Below are 20,807 nucleotides of genomic sequence, written 5' to 3' on the forward strand. Positions count from 1 at the left end.
CTGAATGTTTCTGGTCTGAATGTTTCTGTCCTGAATGTTTCTGGTCTGAATGTTTCTGGTCTTCAGTCTGCGTCTCTCTGTCTCCACTTTATTAGTTCCACAGCAGGAAACTTGTTGGACGTTGGACACAAATAAACCCTGGGGCCACGACACCACACCTGGACTGACGTTTTATGAGACAGGCTTAAAAAACCAACTTCATTTAAGGTCGTTCAACTCTCAGTTCTCTGCTCATTATTATTCTAATGAGGCAACACACAGTGGTGGGGCTGTGGGCTCACACACACACACACACACTGGAACACACACACACGTATTTTTTTTTTTTTGAAGAAAAAATATGCCTTCATTCCTTTGGTCTCTAACACACACACACACACACACACACACACACACAGAGCCCTGAGACACTCCTCTCTGGTCTGAGTATCCACTCTGGTCTAAGTAACGACTGCTACACAACAGACTGAGAGGGAGGAACAAGGAGGTGGAACATGAATAAACATGATGTCTGGCCACACACACACACACACACACACACACACACACACACACACACACACACAGATACCCAAATGCATCTTAGGATAAAAAGACATTGATGATTGGTCAGAGCTGAAATGATCTGTGGACGCCAACAACACACACACACACACACACACACACACACGTGCAAAAACAACACAACTATTCAGTCAATCAGTCAGACAGTCAGTCAGTCAGTCAGATAGTCAGTCAGTCAGTCAGTCAGACAGTCAGTCAGTCAGTCAGTCAGACAGTCAGTCAGTCAGTCAGTCAGACAGTCAGTCAGTCAGTCAGTCAGACAGTCAGTCAGTCAGTCAGTCAGACAGTCAGTCAGTCAGTCAGTCAGGCAGTCAGACAGTCAGACAGACAGTCAGTCAGACAGTCAGTCAGTCAGACAGACAGACAGTCAGTCAGACAGTCAGACAGACAGACAGACAGACAGACAGAGAATTTAAAGCTTACTGAAGTCATGATGTCAGACTGTAATCAAACTACGGCTCCTGTAATTACCTGTAAACATTCATTTGTGTTAATAACTCCAGCTCTGAGCTGTGGAATTTACTGCGATCCCTCAGTCATTACCAGGACTTTCATATTAGTTTGATGTTGTCGTGTGTTTCTGTTTGGTTTGGGTTGAGTTTTCTGCAGCGACAGTCGTTTCTTCAGTCACAAATAAAGAAGAAAATAAAGAATAATAATCAAAGCAAACACTGCAGCCATGTTAAGATGGAGTCAGATCCTTGTATGTGCTCATACTTGGCCAATAAAACTGGTTCTGGTTCTGGTTCTCCAGACTTCAGGCTCAGCTCTGAGTCCAACTCTGGCCCAAACTTAAAACCTTGGATCAAACCTGAACCTTTAGGTCCAGAATAAAACTGTTGAAGAGTCTGTACCGTCTGTAACCTAAGATTGAACTTCTCTGTAGTCTCTCCAAGAGAAACACAACAACAACTATTTGATTATAACACACACACACACACACACACACACACACACAGCATCAAGTGTCAGTTTTAGTTCAGGCTCTTGTTTTTATGACAACAGTTAAAGTTGGTAAAGAGTGTGTTTTCCATCTTTGCTGCAGATGAAACACAAATCTGTGACAGTTCACTGCTCAGATGAACTCTTTGTTCTCTGCAGAAATATAAGTCACGCTGTAAAACTCAGATAAAAACTTTTGTTTTTTTTTTTAAAAAAAGGTTTGTGTTTGTAACATGCATACATGAGATTATGTTTTTATTTTTCTACCTAACTGTAAAGATGTCAGTGGTGGAGGTGGTTCACTCCACTCCTGTCAGCTCTGTTGACTCCTGTCTCTCTCTCTCTCTCTGCATGTGCATGTCTTCCCTCCCTCTCTCCGTCTCCCCCCCTCCCCTCCCCCCTCCTTTTCCCAGCGCTGCTCACTGACATAACAAAGCCTCTCCACAGTCTCCAGTCTGACCCAGTAACCTCTGTGCCTTCGATCAGCTGGAGACGAGCGGCTCTGAGCTCTGAGCTCTGAGAGCAGCAGTGGTTCAACCTCACTTCAGTGACTGCTGGTTTATGCATTTACAGACGTAAGAAATACAAGGATTTAAAAAAATCAAATCAAATAAAAATCAAAACCAAACTCACCCCTTGGTTTCCCTTGAAACAAATTGACGGCTGAGTTGGTAAAGATCCCTGAGGAAGAACAAAGTACATATGAAGTATCTGATGAAGTATGTTGTGTACAAGTCATAAAGTCAGACATTTCATTCATCTGTGACTCCCAACCTAGGGTTCCCGGCCCCCCGATGGTCCCTTACACATAACAAACCCCAGTGATTGACATAAAACACTTCTCTATGAAGAAACTTCACAAAATAAAAACGAAAAATATAAAAAGTTGTCTTTGACTTGAAATATTTAACCCTAGGTTTCAGCTGATACCCCTCACCCCCCCCCCCCCCCCCCCCCCCCCCCACCCCCCCTACCGCTGTGCAGCGGAGCGAGTCTCCTTTTACCGTCAAAGCCCGCCAAACGGAAGAAGTTTAAAACTAAACAAAACTAATATAGCAACTAAACTTTGATAAGATTTAAAAATAAAAGCTCAACTTTGACCGACAGACACAGACAGAGACACAGACAGAGACACAGACAGACACAGACAGACAGGTACCTTCAGGTTCTGATAAGCCTCCAGTGCTCGGAGAGCCGTGTCTGTCAGTTTGACGTGGAACAGCGTCCTGTTGTTGTTGTTGTTGTGGCTGTTGTTGTTGCTGTTGTGGCGGTGGTTGTTTCTGTCATTCCTCCCACAGTACAGTCCATATCGCTGCTCCTGCCTGAGCGAAGCCATCGCTGGCTTTTTCTCTCTGCTTTGCTACAATTAAAGCTGCTTTCCTCCCTGGGCTCTGCACGCTCCGAGCTGTGACGTAACGGCAGGGGCGGGGCTTGAGCAGCAGCGTGAACCCACGGCTGGTAAACTGTGGTGGCTCCACGCTGACGTTAGAGATTTGTTGGATTGACTCAGAAATAATAATGTACAAGTGACAATCAGGAAACGATATTCAGGAATGTATTTAAAATTAAAATAATTTAAAAAAATTATATGTAGGAAAATACAAATGTGTAGTTGTAGTTTTATTATCATCAGGATAAAACGTTTTCTTCATTTATGTGTTTCTACAAATGTGACTGATTATTGTTGGTGTAAAATGTCAAAATAAGAAATCTAGGAAATCAATCCAGTTCCAAAAGTTAGGATAAAGACCTGAAGTGTGTGTGTTCGACCGTGGGCGTAAATAAAAAGTCAATATTTGCCTTTCTTTTATTTCTTCTGAATTATTTAAAACCATGACTGGCAGACTTTTTTACTAAGCCATGCAAAACATATGATGCCGTTTCACCCATGAAAAAACAAACACTGGAAGCTGTCAGTGTTTTTGGTTTTTGTTTTTTTCCAGGTAGTGAATCATTTAAATCACAAATGTGATGTTTCTTTTTTTTAATCTTTCCTAAAACTAAATAATCCAGATGCGGTCAAGAGGACAGTTATTATATAATTATGTGTCGTTATTTAAAACCACAGCAGAGACACAAACACGACTGAGAAGACGTGTTGGACCGACAGCTGACAGTTGGACAAAGAGTCGACGCAGTTTCATTACTGTTTTTGGTCAACGGTTGCTCGTTCTGTTGATTGAACCATCTGCAGCTGCGTTACAGTACGTTACATCACAGAGACCGATCGTAACAGTCCAACTGTCAACGTGAGTCCACCGCCTGTTTGTCCAGTCACTGTCCTTGAATAAACAAATCACACACCTGACGTTCATTCTCTTCACGACCGTCTTCCAGAATTCGTCATCTAATGACACTGTCATCAGGACGCCGCCCTGTGGCAGGTAACTAGGTCAGCACAGGTGCTTATTAACATTTCATTGAACAGGGCAACAGTATTGAACGTCAGGAGTGCAATCAGTGGGTAACGATGTTTTAATGAAGCACTAACACATAACTTTCATTCTTCAGTTTGAATCTAATCAGGTCAGGATTCAGGTGCCAGTTTGGCTGCTCTTCACCAAAGCAGTATTTGGGTCGGGTTAATGACTGCACTGATTTCACACAAAATGAACTGTTGTTGATCTGATATGAGAGAAACACTTGGTTTGATGAACACCGTACGCTGATCATAAATGTTGCTCCACTTTCTGTCTGGTGACTTCTCTGTGATTCACATAAAAAAACAAACAAGAAAACAACAACAGGGAAACTCTCACTGGTCAGTGACAGCGTTCTGAAAACACTAACTAGTTGGTGATTAGTCCACTCTCTTATATTTACTCTATAAACAGGTGGAAGTGTCAAAATAACAGGTGATAATCAGGCGGCCACTAACTAGTCAAAATAACAGGTGATAATCATGCGGTCAAGAGGACAGAGGACAGAGGACAGAGGACAGAAGACAGAGGACAGAGGACAGAGGACAGAAGACAGAGGACAGAGGACAGAGGACAGAGGCAGACCTGGCAGACCTCCAACCTCCAACAGTCTGGATTCAAACCACTGCCTCGGTGCAGGTCTAACTGGTGGTCCTCCCTCTCTGCCTTTCTTTTTTTTTTTTTTCACTGATTCTCAGTTGTTGAGACGCAGCAGGAGAACCAACACCAACAACAACAGCAGCAGTTAATAAATAAACCTATTTCTGAGGACACTCGACCTGGTTCTGTTGAGCCACGTGTCTCACAGGACAAGAACACGACCGGGCTGAATTGTTCGGGACGTCTAAGCAACACAAGTGTTTGTGTAACGGTGAGAGCGCCAACGAGTGGTGGTGGAGGTTTGAGAAACAGATGAGTCTGACATGTAAGCTACTCCCTGAATGAAAGTACAAAAGGAGCGGGGGGGGAGGGGGTGTTACTGCAGGGCAACATGGAGCAGGTGGGTTGGTCTACATTTAAAGTCACAAGACTTTTTTTTTTTTCTTAAATTGATCATTAGTTTGAGGTCAAATAAAAACGTTCAACACTGATGTTTTCCACCGGCGTCTGTTGGTCTGTTGGAGCAGACAAGAGGAGAGGGGAGATTACCCCCCCCCCCATCCCACCCCCTTCTTCACCTGGCTCATCTGTCTCATCCACTCTTTGTCTGTGGTTTGCCATCTGCTGTGTAGAAGGTCGGTGATTCCCCCCCCTCCCCCGGAGAGAGGATTCACACCTGAGGTCAGAGAGTCAGGACACCTGTAACAGGCAGAGCCTGGTGTTATTTGTTATTTGGTGTTTATTTTGACTTCATCATCATCATCATCATCATACCCTGGTGTTATTTGTCCTGTTATCGACTTCATCATCATCATCATCATCATCATCTTTACAGAACAAACCGCTCTGTTCTGTTCAAGGACCGGAGGTTATGGAAAGAAAAAGAAAATCTGAAAATAACTCACCTCACCACACTAACGGTTTGTGAGGGAGGGGGTGTGAGCTAATGTCATGGAGACAAACGAACAAAAAAATAGAAAAGAAAAATCAGAGTTAAGTGGAATTAATGTTGTTGTTTTTAAACGTCTGCTGATTTACAGACAACAAGTGACTTGATGGAAAAACATGGTTTATTTTCACTGTCTCAGTGATAATGAACCGGTCTATTAATGGTTGTTGTTTGAAGCGAGGTTGAACTGAGGTAATAAACTGAGCGAGTCAGAAACACATTTCCAAAAACTACAGCGCCCCCTAGTACAATTTATAGGCCACAGAAAGGGGAGTGGGATTATCTTTTAAATGATGTAGGAGGAACAGAGTTGTGTTGGTTGGAGTTGTTGGTCCAGTTCCACCACAGCTGAGGAGTGTGAGGAGCAGAGAGGGTCGTGTCTGTCCAACAAGTCACACTGACATGTTTTCTTTTTTAACGACAGACGCTCCCACACACAGGACCAGGTGACCTTTCAGCAGACCGCTCTCCTCACAGTAAACTCACTGTAAACAAACTGGGACGTGAGGAATCAGAGAGAGTTCCCGTCAGGACAGAAACAGAAACAACAACGAGCCACGAAGAGTTCCCAGAATCTGTGTAAAAAGGACGTTATGTTTAGGGTGAAAGTATCAGTAAACACATGTTTCAGCTGGAACAGGAAAAAAAAAAAGGTTCTGGAAATAATCAAGGACTGTTTGCTGTTAAAATACCAAAGATTTTCAAGGCTTTACTTGAAGCTGTTTCAACGTGGACTTAAAAATCCCTGGACACTGTTGACTGTAACGTCATTAAAGATGTTCGACCGCGTCCTTTATGAATCATTGAAGTCAGTGTCAGCCAATGGAAACCATGTTTTTCTTTTTCACTTAAGTGAACTCCAGAAATCCTGATTCTAAACTCAGACCCTGTCTCCAGTGTTACACGTTACATGTTACACGTTACACGTTACACAGACGCCTGAGATCTCTGAGTCATCCACTCCGTGCACTGAGACGTACACAGATAAAAGCTAAAAGCTGCTCTCAGCAGACAATGTGTTCATGTTGACTGTTTTAGTAGTGGCAGAGACGACACCGCAAAGAAAAATATTTGGGGGGAAAAAAGCAACCATCTGGAGGTGGTGGTGTTGACCACAGCCATGACGGCTGAGTCAGCGCCGTCTCTGTTGAGATGTTTCTGTTTGTTCTTTAAAGTAAAAATTAGCAGAAAAAAAAAACAACAAAAGAAAACTTTTTTTCCCACAAGACAGGAGCTGTTCTGAGGAGCTACACACACACACACACACACACACACACACAGGCAGAACCCAGGTGTTTTTTACAGCCTCAGTTTTACAGTGAGGCTGCAGGTGCGACCGATCAGTCAGACCGACAAGAGCTGCCCTGAAATCCACCGCTGATGACATCACAGCTGACATCACAGCCTGTCTGAATGGTTAAAGCTAACGATATTTCTATACATCGTTAATCAACGTCACCGTCACCACGGCTTGTACACACACACACACACACACACATACCTGTGCTTTAAACTCCCTGACGGTGCAGCGTCATTTAATTGTGGCACTTTTTAATTGCGTCTTCGTCATCGTCAACCACTGTTCATCATCATCATCATCATCATCACTGTCACAGTCATCCTTTAAACCTCAAAAAGAACATAATGAGTGAAGTATTTGTCTTGGACTCACTGGCTTTTTCTTTTCTTCTATTAAATATTTAAACACAAAAAATGAAGCTCTTTCAACAGCACTGAGCTCCATAAGACAAAGACAAAGACAAAGACAAAGACGCTGGTCTGAGATAAATGCACTGATGCTTGATGTGTGACTTTCAGTCATTTGGTTTAAATGTTGGTGAGAATGAGTCTACATTTGCATCAACATCTGTAGATCTGTAGGTCTGTATGGTGGGAGTCAGAACGACAAGAGACGTGGTGGAACTCCAACCAACTGCAGGTGTGAGAAAAACAAAGAACCAGAATTTGGATTTCTGAGTAAGAATGAAACATGACAGGAAGGACATCTGTTTCAGGTTTCAGTCCGTGTCAAATCAACATTTCTCTGTTCTAAACTGTTGTGTTTCACTGTGAAAATCTAAAGATTGTGTTCATGTTTTACTTTGTTTGTTTTTTTGTTTGTTTTTTTTTACATTTGGTCGTGCCTCTGCCTGCTTCGTGGTATCATTTCTGTTACACCAGCATCAAACTGTAACCTCTGTTAAGTGCTGATGATTATCCACATTATCCTGGCTCTCAGAGCCGAGGAGTCCTGGGAACAGCTCCAAACATCAGCCTGCTCCCTTCACAATATTTGTCTGCGGGTGTTCCCCCCCCCCCCGTCGAACCTTGTCTCCAGACAGAGATGGATGTCCCACGTGTCCTAACACTCAGCTAATTGAGGCACTGGTACAGATCAGTTGCCATGGAGGAGGCTAACACATATGGGATGCCACTTTTAGAGTCGCTCTTCTGGGAACGTCGGAGGATTGATGTTGTACTGTACCATTAACACCCTGACTCACTGACAGACTGTCTGTTCATCTGTCGCCGGACGTTTATTTGGGTTTATTTTTGTTGTCGTTCTTGTTACTTACTGTAATAAAATAATAAGGTTTTCAACCTTACTCTCAACCTTCAACCTTTGCTGCAGCTGCAGTGGCTCTCCACTGACACAGGGTTCTCTGTGGACTGGTCACCAGTCTGTGTGGGCTAACAGACACAGGGTTTATTTTTGTTGTCGTTCTTGTTACTTACTGTAATAAAATAATAAGGTTTTGTAGATTCAACCTTTGCTGCAGCTGCAGTGACTCTCCACTGACACAGGGTTCTCTGTGGACTGGTCACCAGTCTGTGTGGGCTAACAGACACAGACACAGACACAGACACAGACACAGACACAGACACAGACACTGTATTTTACATCCACTCAGAGAGTGAGGAGCCAACAGTCAGACTATATTTGTAGAATAAAAATACTGCAGCTAACCCTGGTCCAAGGTTCATGAACAGAACCATGGGTTGAGAAACATTATGTTCTAAGAAAAACTGCAAAGTAGAGACGGAACACAGTACTACAGTACCACAGTAGTACAGTACTATAGTACTACAGTACTACCTTCACCTGCTCCTCAGTCACTAACGTTTCATTCTTTTACAGAACATTTTCTGCCTGTGTTTGAGACATTTTTACAGTTTCCACTGCTCCTCCTCTTCCTCCTCCTCTTCCTCCTGATCCTCCTCATCTCCAGCTGTTTCCACAGCTCAGTGTCAATCATTACAACATCTGCTCTTCAGAAGCACACGGTCACGTGACCTCTTTTGTTCCTGGGTCCTGTTTGATTCCCTACAGTGTCAGGCTCAGTCCTGGTCCACAGGTGACACAGCGTTAGGTCTGGTGACAGTGACGTGAACCAGACCACACTGGTTCTTCTTTGCTCTGCTTTACTGAAACAATTATTTCAGGAATGACACACACTGCAGCCAGTTTGAGTGTTGTCCTCCAGAAGAAGACGCTGTGGGTTTGAGCTGCTGAAAACCTAATGTCTGGTGCAGAGTTGAAGTGTTGCATAATGTAGACACTGATACTGACGAACACGTCTTACTCTGACCCCAAGAAACATCCAGCTGTATCAAAGTACTCCTCCAGCTCCTCTGTCTCCCTCAGACGTGTTTCTGATCCTGGACCTGAACCTGGACCTGAACCTGAACCTGGACCTGAACCTGGACCTGAACCTGGACCGTGAACCTGGACCTGTCTGTGGAAACGTCTCAGAGAGAAGAAGAGAAACTGTGGCCACAGTCGCTGCAGCATGAACTGGTGTTAAAATGAGCTCTGGACAGGAGGGACAGGAGGGACAAGAGGGACAGGAGGGGCAAGAAGGACAGGAGGGACGGGGGACAGGAGGGACAAGAAGGACAGGAGGGACAGGAGGGACAAGAAGGACAGGAGGGACAGGAGGGACAAGAAGGACAGGAGGGACAGGAGGGACAAGAAGGACAGGAGGGACAGGAGGGACAAGAAGGACAGGAGGGACAGGAGGGACAAGAAGGACAGGAGGGACAGGAGGGACAAGAAGGACAGGAGGGACAGGAGGGACAAGAAGGACAGGAGGGACAGGAGGGACAAGAAGGACAGGAGGGACAGGAGGGACAAGAAGGACAGGAGGGACAGGAGGGACAAGAAGGACAGGAGGGACAGGAGGGACAAGAAGGACAGGAGGGACAGGAGGGACAAGAAGGACAGGAGGGACAGGAGGGACAAGAAGGACAGGAGGGACAGGAGGGACAAGAAGGACAGGAGGGACAGGAGGGACAAGAAGGACAGGAGGGACAGGGGTTTGGTTATTTCAGGATCAGCATCAGAACAGATTTAAACAGGGTCGACTGTAGGTCGTAGGTTAAAATAACCAAAAGAAAACGTAACAATTAATGGACAATTAAAGACAATTAACACGTTCATTTTCTTAAAATTCATCCTGTGTCTTGACAACAGAATTGAACACCAAAAAAAAGAGGCAGAAAAACAAGACAATAGATTTTCTTCAGCCAAAAATAAGAAGCAAACACAGAATTCTGCATCTGTTTTTTTAAGCCTGGTCCGTGGACAAATTTGTCTCATAATAAAAATATTTCTGGATCATGAAAAGGAAAATCAGACAATGAAATCCAAAAACTGTAAAAAAAAAAAACCCTCACTGGTTTGTATTTAGACTGTATCACAGATGGATGTTTGAAATAGAAATGTTATTGTTACCTGTTCTGGACAATGAACTGTTGGTTGTCAACAGTGTCAGTTCATATTTTGATTAAAACTCAACATCAGTTAGATAATCTATGGACCCCCCCCCCCCTTTGGCGCCCCCTTCAGCCGAGTGTTGAACTGTATAGATGAAGAGAGCAGCAGGGACCCAGTCCACACTGTCAGAATGAGCAGGTGCTGGTAATGACAGTGGGAGACAGAAATAGAAGCTGCCTCTGAGGGCAGCTGTGGGCAAAACAAGTCCCAGTCAGACATCCTGAGCCGCTCTGTGTCGCCACCAGGCCAATAAAGTGACCGCACTGTTCTACACGCTGTTCTACACGCTGTTAAAGTCTTCACGCTCCACTGCACATGTGGCGGTCGTTCACCAGGCCAGAGTTTCTCAATCTGTGTGGGGGAAAGGTACCATCTGACACGGGCTGGTGCGGTGCCAGCGTATAAAACGAAATATGAGTCCTCCTGTGTGCTCAACAGAAAACCACAGCAGATTTCTCAACAGCTACTGACATCAGGTTTAGGACCAAACACCAGCTGCACCGTGTTCACATGTTCAGATGTTCAGATGTTCAGATGTTCAGATGTTCAGATGTTCAGAGGTCGGACTGTGAGCAGGAAGAAGAACCAGGCCTCACAGAAATGTCCACGCTCCAGATACGACACCGTGGACGAACTTTAGGCATGAAGCCAGAGTCAACAATCTGTGAGTCAATAAAAGCTGCTGCCCTTCTCAATCCTAAGTACCAGTGCCACCAGTGGCCAAAGGAAAAAAAAAAAAAGGAAAAAGAGTAGTAAAAATAAAACTTTCCTCTGCTCATAAATGACAATAAAAACCAGTCCAAATCAGTTCAATTCTCCTGAACTGATGTGACACATAAAGGAAATATTCAAAATGAAAGAGACTCAGACCTCCTCCTCCAAAATCCATAAATAATGTGTCTGACTTTATTCAGTGCTTTGTAGAGTAAGAAAGAATCACTGTTTAAACGACACTGATCATAACATCACTGCAATGTATTAAACTGAACTGAACTGAAGAATAAGTTTATACTGAGGAGTGGATCAGGACTGACCTCTGGGTTTTACTGAATTCTGACTGGATCACTGCAGCAGCAGCAGTAACAGCAGTAACAGCAGCAGTAACAGCAGCAGCAGAAGTAACAGCAGCAGTTACAGCAGTAACAGCAGCAGCAGCAGTAACAACAGCAGCAGCAGCAACAACAGTAACAGCAGCAGCAGCAGCAGTAACAGCAGCAGCAGCAGCAGTAACAACAGTAACAGCAGCAGCAACAGTATCAGCAGTTACAGCAGCAGCAGCAGTAACAGCAGTAACAGCAGCAGTAACAGCAGCAGCAGAAGTAACAGCAGCAGTTACAGCAGTAACAGCAGCAGCAGCAGTAACAGCAGTTACAGCAGCAGTAACAGCAGTAACAGCAGCAGCAGTAACAGCAGTAACAGCAGCAGTTACAGTCTGGTGGCTCATTGTTTTCAAACAGTAATTATGTTCTTAAAATAGAGTTCGAGTCTTCAGCCAGAACCCAGTCCGCTCCTCACTCTGAGACTTTAATTTATTTTTCCAGCGAAAACATAAATTATCAGCTTTTCGTTGAATGACGTCTTCGTGTCTTTATAAACATCTCTGTGACAACTTCCTGGACTGAACCTTTAAACCTTTGTAACTGTTTACGTGTCTGTGTCGACTCGTTCAATCAGACAAATGGACGTGTTTGACTAAACTGTTCAGAGTGAAGCTGCAGAGAAATCTGTTCTCAGCGAATTCATTCATCATGAGTGATCGTTACACTGAACGGATCAAAACACAATAAGACATTTTAGATAAAGTTAAAATTACATCACTAATTAAACTGATTAATACAATTTCCCATTTCTGAACATTAAATTTTATTCACGATTATCTACTTAAATATATTATTTTCTAGTGCAGTGGAAATGATTAGTTCGTCGAGGTAACGTTTTCCGAGCGCAGCCTGCCATCTGCTGGTCATGTGTTGTCGAACACTTACAAGACAATTGAATGCCTTTAGGATTTTAACTGCCTTAACGAGCGCAATAAGACTAATAACCATAATCATCATCATAATAATCATAATAATCATAATAAAACGACCCATTTTAGAACTTAATGAGAAAATGACTATAATAATATTTCATATCAAAACATATCAATGTAATTATTTCCTGTGTGTCTTTTCACCCTCACAACTTTATCAATGGATTTTGTTTCAATGTGTTTTGGTGTAAATGCCTCTTCCTCTCTCCCTGCAGTACCAATCATGGCCAGAGTCAATGACACTCACAGCCAGGGCTGTAGAACCGTGTTTGGACACTAGGGACACGTCATGCGGTTAAGCTAAATATGGCTGAGGTTTGCTAACGTAGCTGTTTTCCATTTGTTTTGCCTTCGTCAGGTCAAGTACAAAAGTCAGTGATGTTATTTACATTTGGATTTTTGAATTTAACCACAGTGGGACCTGCGTGTCCGTGTGTTCATTTGTATGCGTGTTATTTTTACTTATTATTTTCATATTTTCATGGAATCTGCTGAGACACACGTAGAGAACAATTACAGTTAGAGAAACATTGAGTCGTCATCAGTCGTTCGTACCAACGTGGTACCACCTGGGTGCCCCTCATGGAGCCCGTGGTGGGGTAGGTTCTAGCAGTAAAACTGGCCAACAAGACCAGACGTGCTGAATCAGTTACATTTATATTTGTACAAGTGGGTTCAGTTATCACGGTAAGAAGAGCGCCTCCTACTGGACGCCCCAGAACCTGACAGTGCAGAGTGATTGGTTACAAAATGATGATTACATCATTCAAGTGTGTATCAAAACGTAGCTCTTCGGATTTGTCAGTACCGTTTACATAGGTCTCAGTTTAAAGAAAGGTCGGTGACCCCTGCTTTAACCTTTGACATTAAATTCTGGTATTTTCTTTAGATATTCAGATATGAAATATAAACATGTCAATGACTGTTTTTTCTTTATTATTGTCAATAATTGTTTAGTTGTTTGTAGCCTGAACATAGTCTCACGTTGTAGAGATCAGATTGTGGTTGAATGTGAGTCTCTCTCTACGACCCTGTGATGGATCAGCCTGAAAACCCTGAACAGGATTAGGAATAGAATATAAATAAACGGAATTTGTTTCATTTTCCCATAGACCTGAAATGTAAGTCAAGTTAGAAACTCTTTTATATGTGTATATATATATGTGTATGTATATATAGCAGAGGCATTAAGGGAAGTCAGAGTTGCGTGAGAATGCACAAACAAACAGCAACAAAAGGTGATAGACTCCAGGATGACGACTGATGCCTGTTTGTCACCTGAGGTAAAATGTGAAAAAACAAAAATAAACTGTAAAGAGCGATCAACTGGGAGGGATCATATCCTGTATAAATACGACACTGGACGAACGTCCTGCACAGCATACACTTGGTTTTCCAGTCTAAGAGTGAAAGGAAATCAATACAAGGTAAATATACCATGACAAAACGTTGTTACTTCAAAACTGGCTTGGCTATGGATGATTTGTGGATGATTCTCTCCTCTTGTATGTAGAACAAATATGAGATTATGAGGTTAGATGATGGGAAATTTAAAGAATGTTATTTTTTGAGCTTTTCTGATCTCTGAATGAAAGTTTTCATCTAAAAGTGACACTAAAACTGACTGTTCTCAAATTCCAGATGGAGAGACTGTTCTGTTTGGTTGTTGCTCTTGCAACATGTGCTGCTCACATAGGTACGTCAACCGTTGCCAAGTGTCGTCCTGATACGACTAAAGGCTAATTTCTAGTCAAACGGAAACAAATCTCTTTATATTAAACAAAATGTCTTCAAACTGACAAGAGTGGCACATCTGAGAATATATCAATAAACAAAGGATCGAATTAGAAAACAATGAATTAAAAATCATTTTTTTAAAGAAAAATTCCTAAAGATATGTGTTAACAAAAGTATTGAGTTGTTTTTTTTTTGGTATGTAATCTGTATTCTTCTTCACTCTCTTCCACCTCTGTGCAGATCTATCAGGAAAAGCATTTATTTTCCCCAAGGAGACCGACACGGATCACATAAAACTCCTGACACCCAAAACCGAGTTTACCGCCCTCACCATCTGTATGAGGTACTGCACACGGAATTTACACACTGTTATGTTATCTGTTAATTCTTTTTCATAGAACTAGAATTCAGCCAAAAAGGAAATTACTAAAAATATGAACGGCTCTACATTTGTACCTCTACAGCAGCGCCTCCCTTTGGTAGATGTATTTTAATTCCTACAAAACTGCTAGAAAACAAAGAAAATCAAATTATAAATCATTGCAATTTTCCAAATGTGTGACAAATAAATAAAATTAATTCTTTGCCTTCCTACACCTCCCTGTGATAACTCTGCACCTCCAGGGTCCCCACCCCCCACTTTGGTCACCACTGCTCAACATAAATGTTTTTTGCCTCAGTTTTCTACAAATGTCTTTTCCTGTCCAGGTTTATCTCCGATCAGACGAGAACCTACAGTCTCTTCTCCTTGGCTACTCCAACAAATTTTAACGCCATGCTGATCTACAAAACCAGGTTTGATGTCCTCAGAATCTTTGCCTTGGACCACAGTGTAGAATTCACATCACTGCCAATGCCAGAGAACACGTGGCACTCTCTGTGTGTCACCTGGGAGTCTGGTGACGGACTGGCTCAGCTGTGGATAGATGGTAAACCAAGTGTGAAGAAATTCCTCATATCAGGAACGCCCATCAGAGGTCATCCCATCACCATTCTGGGTCAAGAACAAGACGCTCATGGTGGAGGTTTTGTTGCGTCTCAGTCTTTTGTCGGTATGATCTCTGATCTCCACGTGTGGGACAACGTCCTGTCTCCCATTGAAGTCCAACGCTACATGAAGAGCAAACAATTCACCCCAGGAGATGTGTTCAACTGGGGGTCCCTCGACTATGCAACCACTGGGGAGGTCTTTGTTGATGATGACCCAGAAGATCAGCCATGGTAGACCACCGTTCACCACATTTGTTGCAATATCATACACAGCAGTGATTCCTAACCACTGTGTGGCAGCACATGAGAAGTCATAACATGTTAGGTGGAAAAAAAACCCTTTTGAAGTAAATACCTTTCACTAGATGGCAGCAAATGGCTAAACAATAGAGAGATCTTTGTGAGCGTCTTTCTTCAACTCCTGTGAGTAAATCAACATTTTGTTCAACTAAACAGGCTCAGATTTGAGTAGGTATATTGTGAGTAAAATGAAACTAGAAGATCATTATATATTCATTACATTTTCGTTTGAACCATGTGATTTTACTAATGTACAACATGTGTCACGGCTCAAAGAAGGTTGGGAAACACTGCTGTACAATGATATGCTGCAGAAATTATGAAAAGTTCTTTAAACTCTTGGTGGCTAGTTGTATTTCTGTTTGGTGAAACACATCATAACACCGTGTTTGGATCATAATCAGTAGTCAAAAGGTGTGCTCTGTAACAATGAAAAGATTTATTTGTAATGATATCCTGTGATTAATCTTGATTTATTGCATCATTTGACAAAAATTCAATAAAGAAATAAAAACTACTGATTTGCACACTCACTGAAGAAGAATCTGAAGCAGTTAAGTTGATGGAACTGGACTATCTTGGCTTCTACAAGGTGTTGAACCTCTCACCTAAAGGCTTCTCCAGTGGTGTATATAATAATAATAATAATAATAATAATAATAATAATAATAATAATAATAACAACAACTACAATAATAATAATAATATTTGAACTGAATATTTTAAATAATAAAAAAATACCTGTGGCTTCACATGGACTCTTTTCTAAGTTTCACTTAAGATTAAATCTTAAGCATATGATTAATATAAGATTGAATTGTTACTATTGTGTGACAGGACGGTAAACGATACTAAACATTCTTAAATCCAGTTACAAGTTACTTTTAAAGAGGCCCGATGCATTTTTTAAATGTTAAAATGATCAATTATAATCATATCATGATCAAGAACGCCTACTTGTGCGCCTGCGCATTGAAAGCCTAGTCGACGGAATGTTCTGGTTCTCGTGGAAGTCTCGCGTAGGTTTGACGCCAGACACATTGGGACGAGAACAGAGAAAACAGCAACAACAGCGATTGGAGAAACGGGAGCCAGCGGCCCTGTGGCTGAGCTTTTCTCGACTATTCGGAGAAGGAGGTATCATTTATAACAATGACCAGTGAGTATCGTCAGACATTTTACCTTTTTGAGATATGTTATACTCCGCTTTATGTGACGTTGTACGTGCTTCACGTTTTATACGGGATTTCACGTCACGGACACTGTCCGACCTGGGCTCCGTCTATTTGCTGACACCGCCAGTCCCTTACGTTACTACACTCTTGTTTTGGTTGCATAAACAGAGCCATGATTGTGTTAGGGATGGAAGAAAATTGACTATCGTTGCGTCATTTACGACACTAATCTGTTAAAGCCCCGAACATATTTATGTTTGTCTTGGACAACGAGTTGTTGTTCTCGTTGTTGTCCAGTAGTTAGTCCGATCCTCGGCCTGTCACAGAACAAGAACCCGGTCGACTGTTGACTGAAAATGTTTGGGTTTTTTTTGTGGCCCCGCTTGTCAACATTGTTTCTCTGCTCGTCCTTCGAACCAGACGTGACTCGTCATTTCCTCTCACCTGTCTTTTCTGCGACACAGTAGTGGAGGATGCTCCGCGGCTTCTTGAGCTTTTGTCCGTCCTGGAGCTGCTCAGCAGCGCCTCTCTGCCACGTCGGCTGCTGCCACACCGTTCTGACGGTCTCGGCTCTGGACTTTATAAAACCGTCCTCGAGTGTCTTGTGGTCTAGTGATACATTGTCCTCATAAGATCTACGATCGCCTTTACCTTTAGGACATATAAAAAAAAGAACAGGAAATTATTGTTGTTTTTCACGTGTGGGTTTGACACCATGGAAACAACCAGTAATTGAAAACAATTCAATTGTGTAACATTGTTTAAATAGGTGAACCATAAACCTGTAGATCATTGATTCGACATATTAACAATTTGTCCCCCGGCAAAATCACGATCTACAGGAGGATAACTTTAAGGACTGGAACAAAAAAAAAAAAAAAAAAAAACAGGTTCAAGGGCCAGGATGGAGCTCATGTTTGTACGGCTGCAAGTTCAACTTCAGCTCATATTGAGCTATTGTATAAAGAACATTTTGATTTGAGTCAACGTTTAGAAAAGGACTCTTATCTAGGACAATAAAAGCTCTGAGGTTGAGCTGCAGGTGAAGCAGGAAATGTCTTTTTTCCTTCTTCACCATGATGGGCGGTTGTGCCTTAGCTTGGTAATATTGTGACTTTATATTTAATAAATTAAAAAAATCATTTGTGCACATGGTACCATTCACTGATAATATTGTCACAAATTAAACCATATTGTTACTTAGTTTATCTGGACTTTTGTTGGCAGAAAAAAACATTCAAAATTGTGTTGTCGCTCCACACAACTAAAACACACAACTCTGAATTAGCATTCATAAATGTTGCTCGTGTGTATGTATCTCATGTTCCACATGTTCGTGGTCACCTGAGCCGTGCCGTCGTCTCTCCCCTTGCAGGAGGAAACCAACGTGAACTCGCTCGCCAGAAGAATGCCAAGAAGCAGAATGAAACTGGTAAAGGGAAGAGGAACGAAGATGGGCTGTCTGCTGCTGCACGCAAGCAGAGGTGGGCTACATACCATGTCTCTGTCTGCCTGTCTGCCTGTCTGTCTGTCTGTCTGTCTGTCTGACTCTACTCTAGATCTTTCCTCATACAGTGTGTTTCTGATGGTCTGAGGGTGTATTAAATACCTTGTTAACGTATACTGTGTGTGGTGAGAAACAACAAGCCTTGTGTTTGGACTAACGTTCGTTTTCTTCTGGCATTTTTTCCAGGGATGCCGAGATAATGAAACAGAAGCAGAAAAAGGCCGACGAGGCTGGGAAAAGCAGCACACAGTCCAAGTAGAGAATGAAGTTGGAATGGAGCAGCTTGATGTTTCCAGAGCATCTGGTGTTCAGCATTCCTCCTGATAATTATGAAAAAGGATCTGTCATTTTTGTCTAGACTCAACAATCTAGGATCCTACCTTCTTCCCTGTGGCAAATGACATTGTTTTTTTGGATTTGTTAATTTACTTGGTAAAATGTATCTCAGCAAGTTATCGATTGTCAATTGGTGGTGCTGCATGCAGTGGACCATTGTCTGAGCAGCAGGAGAAAGATGAACAATCCTCGACACGAAGCATCAACGTAACACGTGTGTATTTTTGTACAAAAATGTCCCTCGCTGGTTTCAAATAAAGTGTATCTTTTTAGTTCATGTTTGCTTGAATGACTTTGAATGTTTGTGTTTAAATACGTAGTGTTTTATCTTAAGGAATGGATTTTACTAAAGAATAACTGGGAGAAAACAAAATGTGAAGTTACTGTGTGTAAAATGGTGGTACAGTGTGTGAATAATCAAGGTTTCTTTGGGTTCTGTAGACAGAAAACTGTTGTAAAAGCACACGGAGGACAGCTGAGATAAAAGACACAAATATTCAAACAATCAACAAAGTATTCAAGCCAGACTGGAGCATAAAAACACGACAACCTGAAACATATCAACAAATAAATAACCTGCAAAGATGCTGCCTGTGTTTGCAGAACATGGGGAGAGACACTGAACCCAAAGAACACCGTCCTCACAGGAAACCAAAGTATGTCCACGTCTGGACATTTTACTGGTGAAAAGAATTATGAAGACAGAAATATGTAGAATGTATTTGCCATCTGACAACTAACTTAAAGAATACTTTGTTCCTGGAAAAAAAATGTATCTCCGAAAGCAGAAGTCGGAGTCACAGACTGGCCTTCACGGAGCCCTGACTTAGTCTCCACGGAATCTCTGAAGTTAAAAACTATAGATTCATGACAAAGAAAAAAAGAAACTCCAATCTGCAGGGGAAAAAATACTCCCTCAGTGAAATCATCTGAAACTTTCTAACATCAACATCGAATGATTGCAGTTTTTATTAGCAGAACGTGTGCTCTATTATAACAAACAAACAAACAAACAAAAACCGTCTTTAAATGAATTTGTACATAAAATAAATCATCCTAAAATATCTCTCATATATGTATGTTATCCATGTAGCTGCTCCCACTTAATGTTTTACACTGATGATACTCTTAACTATATGATAGATGGATTAAAAATACAAGTCTATCTTCAGGACGACTGTAAATGTCCGAGTCTAAACTGCATAAATATTTGACGTCAACGTCCAAGTGCAGTGACGTTTACACTCACGTGAACCGGCGCTGGTTCAGTGTTTACATGCAGCTCAGCACGGACCACGGAGCCGATAACACCCGCCCACAGAGCTGTGGTTTAAGGAAGGGCTGCATCTGTGTTGTGTAACACTGCACGGACTCTGCCAGAGTCACTGGAACTGGGCCAGGTGTGTCAGCGGCCAATAACAGCACGAGGATGCGGAAACACTTTGACCACAGGGTGGCAGTAGAGCCCACACCAAGGCATTCGTCTCAGCTCTTCGTGTCTTAGTTTCTACCAAGTCACAGGGAAAAATAACATTAAATTATTTCTTCAGTACACAGTACACACTATATATATATATATAGTATTCAGACCCCCTTAAATTTTTCAGTCTTTGTTATATTGCAGCTCTTTGCTAAAATCATTTAAGTTTATTTTTTTTCCTTATTAATGTACACATAGCACCCCATATTGACAGAAAAACACAAAATTGTTGACATCTTTGCAGATGTTTTAAAAAAGAGTCCACATGTGATTTCCTGGTTAAATAAAGGTAAATAAATAATTCACTCTCTTGTTTATATTTCCTTTCCACCACATCAGTTTTCATCAGTACTAATTCTCCAAACACCATTAGCAGCTGCTAATGTGAAATAAATGATTTGGAAGTGAAATGATGGATGAAAAGAAAGAAGATTTAACTTCACCAAATTAGACTCAGAATAAAAAAGTTTTACCGTAGGATATTTTCAGATGTCGTTTGGATTCACAGCACAACAACAACAGTCAGTGTGTCCACAGACACAGACACAGACAGAGTCAGGACTGTCAATAACACAAACAAACACAATTTTCCACTTCTATTTGTGGATCACTTTCCAGAGGAGATTTTCCAGGTCATGGCCGGGTGAGCTGTGTGAGACCTAAGAGGATGAGACTGAACTGATTTCCTTTTATTGACTGTGAAAACTCAATCTGTTTCTTTTCAATATCATCATTGCTGAAGCGTTGCCATGAAATCCTCAATCCAATCACAGCCGCGAACGCAAGGAGACTGTAATTGTTTTGGAGGCGGTGGCAAACAAAAGGCACTTTTCACGCTGCAGTGATTTGTTAATAATGAATAGCAAATGACCGCCTTTGCTCTTTGTCAAATGTGCTGTGAAAGCAGATGAGGGGACGGTGGTGAAAGTTAATGGAATCTGTCAGCAGGCATCAGCGGGGAGGGAACACTCTGAGGGGCTGTCAGATTAAAAAAACAA

At 42.0% G+C, this 20,807-nt stretch overlaps 3 protein-coding genes across 3 annotated transcripts in view; 2 read left to right on the forward strand and 1 right to left on the reverse strand.

The window, feature by feature from the left end:
• LOC103379389 (RNA polymerase II elongation factor ELL2) overlaps nucleotides 1-2,928 on the reverse strand; it is a 16,943-nt gene extending 14,015 nt beyond the window's left edge. The window contains exons 1-2 of the mRNA XM_025055881.1: nucleotides 2,666-2,928; nucleotides 2,140-2,187 (exon numbers count right to left, since the gene is read on the reverse strand). Coding sequence (XP_024911649.1) covers nucleotides 2,140-2,187; nucleotides 2,666-2,842 — 225 coding nt within the window. The 5' untranslated portion in view covers nucleotides 2,843-2,928. The remainder of the gene's footprint in view (nucleotides 1-2,139; nucleotides 2,188-2,665) is intronic.
• A 9,491-nt stretch (nucleotides 2,929-12,419) lies between these two features.
• On the forward strand, nucleotides 12,420-15,278 carry LOC103379390 (C-reactive protein-like). The gene is made up of 4 exons (XM_025055758.1): nucleotides 12,420-13,711; nucleotides 13,926-13,980; nucleotides 14,262-14,364; nucleotides 14,730-15,278. The coding sequence occupies exons 1-4, from the start codon at nucleotides 13,538-13,540 to the stop codon at nucleotides 15,244-15,246; spliced, it is 849 nt and encodes a 282-aa protein (XP_024911526.1). The 5' UTR covers nucleotides 12,420-13,537; the 3' UTR covers nucleotides 15,247-15,278.
• A 1,038-nt stretch (nucleotides 15,279-16,316) lies between these two features.
• serf2b (small EDRK-rich factor 2b) lies at nucleotides 16,317-18,606 on the forward strand. The gene is made up of 3 exons (XM_008310908.3): nucleotides 16,317-16,470; nucleotides 17,862-17,970; nucleotides 18,180-18,606. Exons 1-3 carry the CDS (start codon nucleotides 16,464-16,466, stop codon nucleotides 18,250-18,252), a joined length of 189 nt encoding a protein of 62 aa, XP_008309130.1. The 5' UTR covers nucleotides 16,317-16,463; the 3' UTR covers nucleotides 18,253-18,606.
• Nucleotides 18,607-20,807: the final 2,201 nt, after the last annotated feature.

The sequence above is a fragment of the Cynoglossus semilaevis genome, chromosome 5 (assembly GCF_000523025.1).
Source record: "Cynoglossus semilaevis isolate Cse_v1.0 chromosome 5, Cse_v1.0, whole genome shotgun sequence".
Taxonomy (NCBI): Eukaryota; Metazoa; Chordata; class Actinopteri; order Pleuronectiformes; family Cynoglossidae; genus Cynoglossus; species Cynoglossus semilaevis.